Source organism: Hemiscyllium ocellatum, chromosome 4 (assembly GCF_020745735.1).
Source record: "Hemiscyllium ocellatum isolate sHemOce1 chromosome 4, sHemOce1.pat.X.cur, whole genome shotgun sequence".
Taxonomy (NCBI): domain Eukaryota; kingdom Metazoa; phylum Chordata; class Chondrichthyes; order Orectolobiformes; family Hemiscylliidae; genus Hemiscyllium; species Hemiscyllium ocellatum.
The window spans coordinates 29,728,769-29,744,383 of NC_083404.1; the positions used below are offsets into that span (position 1 = coordinate 29,728,769).

At 41.0% G+C, this 15,615-nt stretch overlaps 1 protein-coding gene across 1 annotated transcript in view; it reads left to right on the forward strand.

Moving 5' to 3' along the window:
- pou6f2 (POU class 6 homeobox 2) overlaps positions 1 to 15,615 on the forward strand; it is a 541,627-nt gene that overhangs the window by 169,921 nt on the left and 356,091 nt on the right. Inside the window, exon 3 of the mRNA XM_060824196.1 lies at positions 9,423 to 9,514. Within this exon, the coding sequence (XP_060680179.1) occupies positions 9,423 to 9,514 (92 nt within the window). The remainder of the gene's footprint in view (positions 1 to 9,422; positions 9,515 to 15,615) is intronic.

The window sequence follows — 15,615 nt, forward strand, 5'->3', positions numbered from 1 at the left end:
AGGAATATCGGATCAGCCATGATCCTATTGAATGACGGAGTAGGCTCAAAGTGCCAAATAGCCTTCTCCTCTTCCTATTTCTTATTGTCTATGCTTTACGAGAATGTCCTGTCACTGGATCACCCCATCTTTCAAGTCCTTGTCAGAGAATCATAGCGCTGTTTACTCTTTCTCTTGACCCTGTTTGCAAGATCTGTCCCATCTACCCAAAAGTAAAGAGAAGAAAGCTGCACTCCATACTCCAGGTGTGATCTCACCAAGGCTGTATGTATAATTGCAGTCAGACATCTTTATCCTGTACTTACATCCTCTTGTAACAAAGGCTAAAATGCAATTTGCCTTTTTAATTGCTTGCTGGACCTGCAAGTCAACTTTCAGTGACTCATGAGCAAGGATACCTAAGTCTCTGTCAAGTTCAACACTGCCCAGCCTCCTTTTCCCAAACAATGTGGATAATCTCACATTTTTCTACATTGCTTTCCATCTGCCAATTTTTTACCCAATCACCTCGCTTCTTCAAATTTGCTTGAAGTATCTTCCTCACAACTTGCACTTTCACATAGTTTTCTAACATCTGCAAGTTTGGAAATTTGGCATTTAATTCCCACATCCAAACCATTGATGTAGATTGTGAATAGCTGGACTGAAAATGTGTTGCTGAAAGAAGAAGGGCTTATGCCCGAAACGTCGAATCTCCTGTTCCCTGGATGCTGCCTGACCTGCGCTTTTTCAGCAACACATTTTCAGCTTTGATCTCCAGCATCTGTAGACCTCACTTTCTCCTGTGAATAGCTGGGGCCTAAATAATAATCCTTGTGGTCCAGTTACAGCCATCCTACCTGGATATGATCCTTTTTTCCGGACTATTTTCTGTTCATCAACAAGTTCTCAATTCACTCCAGTATATTCCTCCTCATGCCATGTGACTGAATATTTTTAAGGCAAAAATGAATAGATTCTTGGCAGGCAAGGGAATCAAAGGTTGTTGGATAGATGGAAATATGCAATTTGAAATGTAAGTAGTTCAAAGGGGCAGAATGGTTTATTTCTGTTCCTATATCATATATCCATATACGCTGATGACTTGTGTGGAAACTTGTTTACTGACCTCTTGTGTGGAAACTTACCAAACTTGTCCTGAAAATCTAAATATTTTATTTCCAACAGTTCTCTAATATCAATTCTGTGAGTTATTTCCTCAAAAAGTCAAAATATATTGTTATTTCTGAAGAAGGAACATGTTTGATTCAAACATTGATTTTGTTTCTCTCTCTGTAGATGCTGTTCGGCCTGTTTCGTTTCTCCAGACCTTCCTGTTCCTATTGTTCAATATAATTTCCCCTTCATAAATCCATGTTGACTCTGCTAAATCCTGCCACACTCCTGTTATTTTATTCATTCACAGAATGTAGATGTCACTGGCTAGGCCAGCATTTATTCCCCATTCCCCATTCCTGATTCATCGACCAAGAACCTGATTTCTGACCCCATTTAAGTTCACAAGGTTCACAAGCGATTTTCACTGAAAGACGGTGAAGTGAAAAGAACCAGACCCCACAGTGCCTGTCCTCAAAGTTTCACTGAAGAATAGCTGGCTAGTAATGCTCGCATACTATACCCCTGTGACTTGCTTCCTGCTTCCCTTCCCTGTGCCACCCAACACTGATTCCACCTGTTGTTGTAAGGCACCTGCACAATCCTGTTTGGGATTTAAGACCACTATACTGAGCCTGTTGATGACCAGTTGGATTCACTTTCGCTACTGTTGTGCTATTGTACTGTCCTGATATTAAATAAGGTGAGCTCCCATATCATAGCAGGATATGGTTTATCTGGGTTCCAGCATAATTTCAAACTTGTCCACACATTGCCACATACATTATGATGGGACCACATTTTGATGGCATCTGATTTTCAAAGTCTATTTCTATATATGGCACTTCTCATGGTAACTTAGAATATGGACTGTTTAGGGTCATAGAGCCTTCAAGATACACAGCATGGAAACAGACCTTCGGTCCAACCCGTCCATGCTGACCAGCTATCCCAACCCAATCTAGTCCCAAGCATAAAATCCACCAACACAAAAGGGATCTTTTGGTCATTGTGGCTGTGCTAGACAAACAGGAGGCTGGAAGAACACAGCAAGCCAAGCAGCATCAGGAGATGGAGAAGTCAACATTTTGGGTATAACCCTTGTCTCTAATTGTGGCTGTACTGGCTCATTGAAAGAACTGAACAGTTAATGTAATTTATTTGTTTTAATTCACAATGTACACTGCAAATATGTACTGTTCACATATGTCTAATTTGTTTTGAAAATAGCAATTGCATTTGCTTTTTCCTTTTCATCCAGTGTATTACAGACATAACATGTTGCCATATGAAGAAAATTTGCTTTCTCCCACCTTTGTTTATTTTGTTTAAATGAATGGTTTCTGTCTACTGACACTTTGGCCAGTGAAACCCCAGAGTCTTACATGTTTCTTCATCTTGGGCCTGGACATCTTAAAATGTGGTGCCCAAGTTGGACATAATACTGCATATTTAGATTCAACCTAGTGAACCTTTTCTGGACTGCCTCCAGTGCCAGTCTAGTTTTTATTAGCCAATGGGGCTTAATCTGTTCACAGCTATGGTCTGACCCATGTTTATAGTTTTCGCAAGACCTCCCTATATTTATGCTCCCATTCCTTTCAAATTTGCTTCCTTATTACCTGCTAAATTTGATGCGAGCTTTTTGTGATTCAGGCACTCGGACCTCAAAATCCTTTTGTGCTGCATGTTTTTGCTATCTTTCCCAATTTAAATAATAGTCAACTCTGCTATTCTTCCTGCCAAAGTACATAAGTTCACATTTTCTAATATTGTTTTGTGTCTGCCAAGATTTTTGCCCACTCACTTCATCTATTTATATCTCTCTATAAGCCCCTTGAGTCAAAGGGACATCATTTAAGAATAAGTGGCCTCACTTTTAAGACCTGGATGAGGAGAATTCTCTTATTGGAAGGTCATTAGACCATGGAATTCTCTTTCCCAGAAGGTAGTGGAATTGGGTCTTTAAATTTATTGAAGGCTATGTTAGGTTTTTTATCATAGACCAGAGAGTCAAGTATAATTGGGACAAGGAGGAAAGTTAGCTGAGACCACAAACAGATCGACCATAATCTTATTGGAATAAACACAAAGGGCCAATTGGCCGACTCGTGTTCCTAAATTCAATGTTCTTATAATGTCCAACATAGGAATAGTTCTCAGAACCTAATTTCATTTAATTGTGAAAGAGCCCTAATGTGGCACAAAAATTGAGATACATTCATATTAAATACTAAGTTCTACTGATTATCTGCAATTTGTTAAGCCTTAATATTTACTTGATTATCGAGGGGATCCAAGATGGTGGCATACGAGGAGGATTGCATTGCAGAGCTCCGCACCGCAGCACAAATGGGAAGAACTTCTAACCCACCATACCTGGACTGTTACGATATCCTGGGACTCTGGAAAGGTCGTGGAGTCCCAGGAAACTGTGAAAAATCAACTTAGCTGCGTTTTCACCATCCAGAGATGCCGAAGAAGGGAGGAAGAGCATCTGGGCTGGGCCTCTGACCCAGCTTGCCAGATCTTATGATTCGATTACCTACCAGGCCCTGGTGAAGGACCTCGTGAAATCTCGTGAGATGCTGGATAAGCAGATAGATGAGAAGCAGGTCCCGATCTCTATCATGCTGCAGAAGCCTGAACAGCAGCTGGGAGACCTGGATGAGGTTGAACACAGAGTCACAGTTGTGGAAGCTGATACCAGTTCCTCCAAGGATAGGATCCAAGACGCAGGTCCGTAATTTGCGTGACCAAATGGATGATCTTAAGAACAGGGGCAGGAGAAAATATATTTGGATCGTCGGTCTGCCATAGGGTAAGGAAGATGAGCAGCCTGTGGAATTTATTGAGGACTGGTTATCAAAATTCCTGAACTTGGAGGCTGAAATGAGAGGCTTGAGGATCGAGAGGGCTCACCGGGTCACTGGGATCAGGTCTGGGTCAACATTCTCATCCTCTCTTGGTGAAGTTTCATCATTATAAAGATAAAGAGAGAATCGTGGAAGCTTCCAGAATCCAGGGGAAGGATCTGAAGGCCCTCGTTTTTGAGGGCTCTCAGATTATGTTCTTCCAGGACTTCTCAGTGGCAGTGATCCAGAAAAGAAAAGAAAATCCAATGACGGTGTCAAGAGGAGACTGAGGGAACTTGGGATTCAGTACTCTGAGGTATCCGGCAGTGCTTCAGATCACCTCAGGTGGATCTATACATGTCTTTGACATGCCGGAGAAGGCAAGAGACTTTGTGGATAAATTAACCTAATGTGAACAATTTAGTATGTGCAAAAATGTAGTGTTGTTTGGATATGTCTCTGTTCTTTTTTATTTATAAAACCGAGGAAGTCCAGTTTTTATTGACAATAATCTGTTTTAAACTGTGGTTGGTCATGCTTGAGATGTGTACTTTCAATTTCTAAGTTAAGTTATACCAAAGGATGGGTGACATATTTATCCCTTTTTCTCTTTTTTTAAAAAAATTCTTTATTCACATTGCTATTCCATGATGTATTTTCTTTCTTTTCTGCTTATGTTTGCGGTACAGCTCTAGATGGGAGGAGGGAAAATGGTTGGGATGGCTAGATGCCTACTTATGGGCAGATTATACCCGGTTCAGGTATTTAAATCCCTTTGGGCAAGGGTTGAATTCCCCTATTCAGTGCTGTTGGCACTTTATATGTTGGGGGTTTTTTTGGTTTTTGTTGTATATAATCTTTGATAGCTTTGTAGGTTTGTTAACTGCTGCAAATGTGTTGCTGGTCAAAGCACAGCAGGTTAGGCAGCATCTCAGGAATAGAGAATTCGACGTTTCGAGAAGGGCTTATGCTCGAAACGTCGAATTCTCTATTCCTGAGATGCTGCCTAACCTGCTGTGCTTTGACCAGCAACACATTTGCAGCTGTGATCTCCAGCATCTGCAGACCTCATTTTTTACTCGAAGGTTTGTTAACTGTAATGGTTTTCGTTTGTGTAGTTTTTATGTTCGATGGATCTTGTGACAGAAAGGCTCGGCAATTTGTGGCTCAAGTTTCTCCTCTCTGGAATTTAAATGTTACCACAGAAGGTTATGGCTAATGACTTGATTAAATGGTGTACTTGGAATATCAAGGGGAGTCACTCACCAATTAAGAGGAAGAAGGTACTTCTGAGTCTTCGAGAGGAGAAGGTGGATATTGCTTTGTTACAGGAGACACACTTGGATGATAGGGAGCATTTGAAACTACAGCAGAATGGCTTTGATCTGGTTTACTTTTCATTTTTAATACCAGAACTCGGAGAGTGGTTACATTGGTTCGAAGGAATCTCCCATTTCCGTTATGAGAGTGTCTTAAAGACACACACGGGAGGTTTGTAATTCTCAAAGCCCCGATAAACTGGGAAGAATATGGTGTTTTAAATGTTTATTGCCCTCTGGACTATTCCCTCAAATTTTTGGTAGATGCATTCTCTAAGCTGATTAGTCTTGAGTCCCAGCATATTGTTATAGGGGGAGATTTTAACTGTCTCATGTTTCCCACAGTAAACAGGTTGCCCAAAGGCTCCCTGATACCCTCTGTACAAACTAAACAATTAGTTGGTTTGTGTGGGGTGTTAGGTCTGGAGGCATCTCCACCCTACAGGCAGGGGTTTTATGTTTCTTTTCAATCCACACAGATGTCACACCAGGATTGATTTTTTTTCTGACCCCTGTGGCAACCTTGGACTTGGTGGTATCTTGTACGATTGGTAATTTCCGATCATGCTCGAGTGTTATCTGTTGGTGAAGATCAAGGACATTATAGTGGGTTTGAGGTGAATGGATCCCTTTATCCATAAGCAAATACTTAGCATATCTTGCCAGGAAAAGGAGTGCCCCTCAAGCCATTACGGCAATTGGGGAAGGGTCTGGGAACCTAACATGTGACTCCAAAAAAATGAATGTGGCACTCCAAAGACATTACTCTAAGTTCTACCAATCTGAGGGTTGTGAGGAGGAGCAGGCCAAAATGGAGTCTTTTTTTTAAAGATCTGGAGCTCCCAGGTGTGAACCCTGAACAAAGGTCTTTTCTCATGCCCCCTTATCAGAGCAAGAAGCGCAGGAGGCTGTGAAGCAGCTTCAGAGTGGAAAGGCGCCTGATCCTGATGGACTTCCCAGCAAATTCTATAAGGAATGTATAAACATACTGTCAGGCCTCATGCTCAACATGTCCAATGACTCATACAACCATGATTGTCACCCACCATCTCTGAGAGAGGCCAATATTTCGCTTATTCTTAAAAAAGGGAGGTCCTGGAGGACTGTGCTCATACAGGCATGTTTCACTCTTAAATGTGGACTTTAAAACCCTCTCTTAGACTCTCTTATGTTAAGGCTGGAGACTGTGCTACATTCTATTGTTAAAGAGGATCAGATGGGCTTCATAAAGGGCCGCAGATCCTCTAATAATGTTAGGAGGCCGCTTAATATAATTCAAGTGTGTCAACAACAGTCAATACAGGGATTGGTGATTTCTCTGGATGCAGAGAAGGTGTTTGACCGAGTTGATTGGCCTTACCTGTTCTATATTCTGGAGCTGTTTGTCTTTATAAGATGGGTAAAGGTTCTCTACAGTGATTCTCTCACTGCGGTCATCACCAATGGGGTCCGATCAGGCAATTTTAACATTTTTAGGGGCAGCAGCAGGGCTGCCCCCTTTCACCATTACTTTTTTATGTTGGTGTTTGAACCATTGGTGGAGGCCATTCATAGGGATCCCAATGTATCAGCTCCACAAGTGGGGTCAAAATTACATAAGAATTCATTTTACTCTGACCATGACCATTGTCAAACCTAACAGTTTCAGTGCTCACCTAATACAATGCATCAGGGTACAAGATCAATCTTGCAAAATCAGAGACTATGCCTGTGGGTAGTCTTACGAAGGTGCTAGGTCTTGAGGACAAATATCAATTCCCATTTAAAGTGGTCTTGGGGGGGGGTTTGTGTATCTGGGCATATTCATTACTCCCGTTCTGGATCGACTGTTCAAAGCTAATTTTGTTCAATGATTTGACAAAATCAAACAAGACCTTCAAAGATGGGAGGCACATCCGGTCTCGTGATTGGGTCAGATAGCGCTTATTAAGATGAATATTCTTCCCCGTTTGTTATATCCTATCCAGATGGTCCCCCGATTTTCAATAAGCAAACATTCAGGAGACTGAATGGCTGATTCAGCTCTTTTACTTGACATTGTAGGCGGCCCCTCATTAAATTAGCTAAAGTGCAACTGCCTCACAGATTGGGGGGAATGGTTCTTCTAGACATTAAAATCTACTAACTAAGCTTGCTTTTATTCTATGTGAGTGATTGGGCCTGTGGGGACCCTCCTTCAATATGGTTAGATATTGAAACCTTCCAGGCAAGGTGCTCCCTTACTAGCTTGCTGTTCCTGGACAAAATGGCGACAGTCAGGGAATATTGCCATAACCCAGTAGTTATCAATACTGTTAAAGCATGGAGGGCAATTCGGCAGAGGGAAGGCAATATTGACAAAACATCTTTTCTTAGATCTATAGTATGACGGGTTTTCAACCGAGGATGATAGATTCAGGATTCACACATTGGGCAGCTAGGGGTGTGTCTTGCATGGGCGATTTATTTGAGGGAGACACAATGATGTTTAATTAGTTAGCACGGAAATACAAGCTACCTAACAGGGACGTCTTATGGTTTTTTCAAGTTAGGGATTTTATTCACAAAAAAACTATGCTTTTGACACATCCCTACAAATCCAACATAGAGACGAGGGTGCTCAGTGCTACGAGTACACTTTTCTGTCAGCACTTTATATCATCAATTGGGGGGTGCCCCCTCAGGTGAGTTCAATCAACTCTGCAGGGTGTGAGAGAGAGGTAGGTGTTGAGGTCTCCTCAGAGGCATGGGAAGATATTTGAGAAAATGCAAGCAAGATATCAATTTGCAATAGGACCCATGCTTTACAGCTGAAGATTCTCCCCAGGGTCCACTTGGCTCCGGACCATTAGTCAAAAGTTAAACCGGGGGTATCTTCAACATGCCCCAAGTACAAGGTCTGTACAGGCACTCTCACCCATTGTCTGTGGTAGGCTTCAAACATACTGGAGTGCTGTGGCGGGTGCAATGGAGAGGATTTTGGGTGTAAGGGTGGAGAAGGATCCAATCTCTCCTCTTCTTGGCCTGCCCAGTGTGTTCCCTGCAGATGTGGATAAGAAAAACCTTTTCAACGTCCTCACTTTCTGTGCAAGGAAGAATATCTTGCTAGGTTGGCTATCTGGAAACGCCCCTGGGCCTATTGGGTTGGCAAGGAATATATCCCCTTGGATTTTCTCACAAATATGGTACAGCACAAAACTGAGAATTTTTATAAGACATGGTAACCCTTTTTGTAATACCTGGACACAGATTTATCTGCCACACTAATAAGGGCTTTTATATAACCGTAACGATTGTGTTTTACAAGTCCAATATCCAGAGAGGAGGAACTGCGAATGTATGAGTGTCTTGTTTGACTGAGTTGAGTTATTACTATCTATTAGTTTGTTAATGGTTATTATTTATTTAGTTAAATAGTTGGTTTTTTTATGATGTATTTTTCAATTAATGTTTATACATTTGTACATGAGGGCGGGTTGGATTTTTTAAAATTTGTGTTCTTTCCTTGTATTGTTTTGAATTGTATTGTTTTGTACTTTTTGTAATATTTAAAAAATCTATTTTTTCAATAAAAATATATCTTTAAAAAATTTACTTGATTACCATGATATCAAAAAAAAGTTTACATCTGAGGTGTAAAACCGAAACACTTGATTTGGCATGTTATTAATTTCTCCACCATGTGTTCAGGTGTGCAACTGATTGTCAGTTTGGAAATATAGAGGCATGCATTGCATTTCATATGTGAATAATTTCCATTTACTGCTTATTTTTGCTCCTGAATCAGTTGTTAATTAACTGAGAATTTTCCTCAGCTTGCTAAGCGTTTCTGCGACATCCTAAGGCTGAATTTGCTCACTGAGCTGATGACCCTTGAATGCTTCACATGCTGCCATCTCTCGAGTGGCTTACACCCATCCAGTGCTTCAGGTTCTATTTTTTGATATGTTAGATCAGTGCATATGTTTTAATCAGTTGCTTCTTGTAAGCATTATGTGATAGTGATACTTTGATTAGATGTTAATCAAATTGAATGGATTTATTGTGCAAACAAGCAGTAATTTCAGACCATCATGAATTCAATGGTTTTTAGCAGAAATGAAGTGGGTTTTGTGTGACATCTTAAATGGAAAATGGTGGTGGATATTTATTTGTTCTTCTGTTTGGGTTTCAGGCACCAGAGGAAGCTCAACACACACTGAACCTATCACAACCGACCAGCACCAGCCTAGCCAAACACACCCTTCCTTTTCAGTCGGGGCACAGGTGCGTAGATAACAATTTTACAGGCAGTAGAGTTTGCCTGGCTCACTTGTTTCTCCATATATACAACTACACTTCAATCTTTGTGTAAGAAATGTCTTTTTTCTCTTCCAATTCTGTTAAATGACTACATGATTATCCAGAATTGGTCAATAATTTGTTCTCACTGCATGAGTAAGAAACATTGAGCTAAGTATTCCAGATATTTTAAGGAATTGCGGGATATTACTGTGAGTTTCAAAAATGGTTACCAGCTAAACTTTTCAGTGTTTTTTTTAAAATGTGGTTTCAACATAGCCTATCCAATTGTAGCCAGGTGTCCTGCAGTGTCTGGCTTCTTGTCCTTGATGTCACCAGCATTCTCAATGATTGAGCCGTGGCCATATGCTTTTCTCATCAATGTGCTGCTCTCTCCTCCCACCCCCCAAGTTTTTTTGAACCACAAGAAACAGGCAGGCGGGTTTGGGTCAGGCGGAGGAAATTGTGGCTTGAATGGAAATGGGAGGGTAGATCGGCATCCAGTCTGTTCCATGGATATGAGCTAACACTTAAAATAATATGCAGAGGCCATGAACCTCATTGTTATTCTACTTCTGTAATTTGTCAATGGATGGCTGAAAGAACCCTTCAACTACATTCAAACAAGAGTTATGAAATTGGAAATCCAAGTTCCCATTAATTTTAAGCTATCTGGAATTGGTGATACTAATAATCCTAATATTCAGATTCAGTAAAGATCTTTCTGTAAGTTATCAACAGTGAGAACATTACTGCTGAAGCCTCAGACACAATCCTCCTCGCACCTAATTTTCCACCCATAAGCTGTAAATAGAATAATATCACAAAACTCAAGCAACGAAACAGACAAACAGTGAGCAAACAACAACAGCTTTCCATTAGCTGGGCTTCAAGAGCTCATTATTGAGACATAGGTCACGCGGAGTTATATATGACATCCAAACCTGTGTAGTCTTAGTAGATAATAATTGAGCAGCTTTAATTACCTGCATTATTACTGTACTTTAGTGGTAGGCTTAATCAAAAGGGGTCACCACAGTGTGTTGATATATGTCAGCAATACAGTTGCAAAAAGCATAATGCTCTCAAATGCATCATGAATGTTTGTTCAATTAGTCTGTCTACTTTCATTAAGCCCTGCTCTGTGCACAGATCTTGAGTGCACTTTTGCTCCCCGCAGTGCAGAAAATCAATATCCTTTGTTGTGGTAGATTAGCACTATTATGTTAATGTGTCTGTCAAGAATTTAAATAAAATGTCTTTTATGCTGGCATATTAATATTACAGTAGGGTTTGGGAGAAACTGATCAACAGGAATGTTGATGAATCTTTCAATAATCTCCCTTCTGTCTACAAAGAAAGACAGTAGTTAAATTTGATAGCCCCAAAACAAGTGTATGGTGCTACCCTACTCCCCAACACAGATATGCATGAGTAACTCAGGCCCATTGGTTGTAATGCTGGAAGCACATAAAATTGCTGCTGCCTGCTCATTTTAAGCTTTTTAGCATCCAGCTAACATTAAACATAGTGTTTTTTTTTGGCTGGATGACTGAGCCAGAGTGGCCAGCAACACTGAAAGCTGATGTGCACCTCTTAAAAGGGAGGTGCATTGTAGCTGGAGACTGTGCTGACAGTAGCATGGGAAGTTAACCTAGTGTGTCAACCATTGAAGAATGACATTACATAAGAGAACATGGCTCCAAGGTTTTCCTATGGTGCACTGGGATCTTGGTGGACAAGGTGGAAAGGAGGAAATGTGTCCTGTGTTGAAGGAGGTAAGAAATTCTCCGGACTCATGCAAGGAGAGCAAACTGCCATGGAGTTCAATGCCAAGAGTCAAGTTTCCCCAAAGGCTTGAATGCAGAATGCCACAAGAAGTTGAATGTCTTGCATACATATTCACGATCAGTTTCAAAACCATGCACCTTCAGCTGCACTTCATGCCTCATACCCTGCTGCATGTATTGTACCTTTATCATTTACCTGCAACTAATTTATATTAATCAGGGCTCATACTTCCTTTCCAAAAGCTCACTTCTCTGTCACACATTTAATAATGTTGTAGATCTCATACTTACATTCCAAACTTGCAAATGCTGCCAACTACTCAACCATGGCAGTCACAACATCCAGATTGCACAGCACTCAATGGTACATTTACCTGATCCCTGCAGGATGAGATGACACACAATTAGAGACAGCAGAAGCTAAGCAGAAAATACATTTTATGCCTGCTTGTCTTAATGCCATGGAGAAGGTGTTTGCCACCAGTGGAGGGCCACAAGGATCGGTGCTGGGTCCTGTACTTTTTGTCATTTACATAAATGATTTGGATGTGAGCATAAGAGGTACAGTTAGTAAGTTTGCAGATGGCACCAAAATTGGAGGTGTAGTGTCCAGCGAAGAGGGTTACCTCAGATTACAACAGGATCTGGACCAGATGGGTCAATGGGCTGAGAAGTGGCAGATGGAGTTTAATTTAGATAAATGCGAGGTGCTGCATTTTGGAAAAGCAAATCTTAGCAGGACTTATACACTTAATGGTAAGGTCCTAGGGAGTGTTGTTGAACCAAGAGATCTTGGAGTGCAGGTTCATAACGCCTTGAAAGTGGAATCGCAGTAGATAGGATAATGAAGAAGGCGTTTGATATGCTTTTTTTATTGTTCAGAGTATTGTGTACAGGAGTTGGGAGGTCATGTTGCGGCTGTACAGGATATTGGTTAGGCTATTGTTGGAATATTGTGTGCAATTCTGGTCTCCTTCCTATCGGAAAGATGTTGCGAAACTTGAAAGAGTTCAGAAATAGTTTACAAGGATATTGCCAGCGTTGAAGGATTTGAGCTACAGGGAGAGGCTGAACAGGCTCCCTGGAGTGTCGGAGGTTGAGGGTGACCTTTATAGAGGTTTACAAAATTATGAGAGGCATGGATAGGGTAAGTAGGCAAAGTATTTTCCCTGGGGTTGGGGAGTGCAGAACTAGAGGGCATAGGTTTAGGTTGAGAGGGGAAAGATATAAAAGAGACCTAAGGGACAACTTTTTCACGAAGAGCGTGGTATGTGTACGGAATGAGCTGCCAGAGGAAGTGGTGGAGGCTGGTACAATTGCCGAATTTAAGAGGCATTTGGATGGGTATATGAATAGGAGGGGTTTGGAGGGTTATGGGCCAGGTGCTGGCAGGTGAGACTAGATTGGGTTGGGATATCTGGTCGGCATGGACGAGTTGGACCAAAGGGTCTGTTTCCATGCTGTACATCTCTATGACTCCATAACTATTGAAGTCATAGACATAATCCTCCACCTCGCATGCAATTTTTCACCCATAAGCTGTAAAAAAATTAAACATACACCACTCACCTTACCGTCTTTTAGAATAATTCCACAGCCTTAGTTTTGTGCCTTTAATCCCTCAAGAATTGGATCCTGGCTGGGCAGTGGAGAAACAGGAAGGAGTAATGATGAAAATACCATCAGTTGATTTCACACAGGATGCAGTCAGCGGAGGAACTTGCACTGCACCTAATTTGGAGGGCAGCTTCAAGGCAGGATCTCTAAGTGGTGAGACAAGAATAAAATGTAGTTAAGTCTATTGAGTTGAGAGATCAGTTTTCCTTATGCACTGATGGATGGCAAACTTTAAGATGATGCAAGAATTTCTAAATCCAACCTGGAAGGAGCCAGTCAACCAGTCCGTTGGTCTGGTCACCTTCACAACCACTGGTAAAGTTGACCTGGCCCTGCAGTGAGGTTATACCTGTGGCTACAACAGATGACAGATTTTAGTGAGAACACCCTTAGCAAAGTACAGACCTTTCACACATTGTTCCTGTCCTTCAGAGGAAGGATGAGGTAAAAGAGTCGTTTCCTGACATGGATGAGTTGGACCAAAGAGCCTATTTCCATGCTGTACATCTCTATGACTCTATGATTACCCTGGATAGATATAGCTTCTTCTTGAGGGTCCTTCTTCTATTTCTGATTCTCCCCCTTCCAGCAGTTTGGCTTGCTGCATTTAGTTTCCATCTATTCTCCAAGACTTGCCTTAAAATAAAGCATAAATTTGCTGGAAAAGTGCAGCAGGTCAGGCAGCATCAAAGGAACAGGAAAATCGACGTTTCGGGCATAAGCCCTTCTTCAGGCTCATTCCTGAAGAAGAGCTTAAGCCCGAAACGTCGATTCTCCTGTTCCTTTGATGCTGCCTGACCTGCTGCATTTTTCCAGCAACATATTTTTAAGCTCTGATCTCCAGCATCTGCAGTCCTCATTTTCTCCTACTTAATAAAGCATCCATGTGTGGAAATAAACTACATGCTATAAAAACCTTCAGTCCCTGTGTCACCTGTACCTACAGACATTTTCAACTACAAACAACAATGGAAAGCAAGTAACATTTATCAGACCATGGCAACAGACAGAATAAATCAACAAGAAACTAACCTTCAAATGTGTGAGAATCTCTTAGAATACCAGTGGTTGGTTTGATTGCAAGGAAAGATGAGCAATTCCATTCTGCTGCTAAAAGGATAGAACTCTGTGTAGCAAAGGGGGAACATTAACTGCAAGATAGAACTTAAAATGGTACTCCTGGCATTGAACAATTTCACCATTGCTGACAAGAGACTGTTACAGCATGTATTCTATCTGAAATCTCTTTGAAGACGAGTAAATAACAGACTACAGAAATTATGAAAGCCTTGAAAGCACACTTTGACCCCCATGTGAATAGAACTCATGAATGTTATGTGTTCTGTATTAGGGTTCAGGGTGAAACACATAACACAATTCTCTGAATTTGTGAATCTAAAAGTTGGTCAAATTAAAGGTAAGACTATCTAGGGCACAAGGGAACCTGTACTGGGAGGTATAAGAGAAATTACTCACAGAGAAGCCTTAAAAGGGCTGAGCTACAGGTCAGAGTTGTGAACGCAGCCCAATCTATCATAAAAACCACCCTTCCTTCTACTGACTCCATTTATACTTGCTGCTACTTTGAGAAAGCAGGCAACAGAATGAAGGAACGCTCCCATCCTGGTTTTACTCTGTTCCACCCTCTTCCATTGGGCAGAAGATACAAAAGTTTGAAACAGATCCAAGAACAGCTTCATCCATGCTGTTTTCAGACTTATGATCAGACCTCTCATATATTAGAGTTGATCTTTCATTGCACCTTCTTTGTAGCTGTAACACTATATTCCATATTTTGGTCTATTATGTTGATGTACGTACGTAAGTATGATTTATCTGGGTAGCACACAAAATAATACTTTTCACTGTGTCTTGGTACCTGTGACAATAATAAATCAAATCAAATCAAATCCGCAACTAACACATTTTCAAATCATAATAGTGCAGGCTTTGCATTATGCTGACATATATTCCAGGCCAAAAGAGCAGAAAGGTCTTGGACAAAGAATAGGAGGAAATCTCACAAAACAAAAGGAGGGATATTCAGTGTGGGGAATGAGGAATTCTCACTGCAAGAATCCAAACCCTTTTGTGCGCAAATGTTGACCTGCAAGGAAGCACAAAAGCCAAGATAGAAGACCACTTGAGAGAGATCAGCAGAAGACTTTGATGAATCACTGCACAACATGCAAAAGGTTGGCTCAGCCAGGTTGATAGGTCATAGATTCTTTGTAATTATTGGAATGATGATTACATAAGGACAAAATCAGATTAACATAGATCAGATACTGGTGTTCCTTACAACATTGACTTTCACAGACATGTGTAAAATGGTTCAAAATGGTGATCCAAAATGGAGATCCCAAAGTTAAGACACCATTCTTCTAATGAGAGGATGCATGTAATCTGAGAGCCCAATGCAATAACAAAACTGAAGATCTGGAGTTAGGAATGGCTTTTGCAGTCATCTGTGACTTCTCTCATTTAAAGCAACTCTAAAACTTAGGGTGTTATCTATCAATGTGCCTAAAGATGTTTGCAGTGTATCACAGCATGCAAAACCACTAACAGCTGAACAGATCCTCGAGGAGTACAGCAATGTTTACAGATTTGGATATCCTCCTGGATAACCTCATCTCAAAGTAGATGAGTGTAAGACCAAAATAACATTTACCAAGG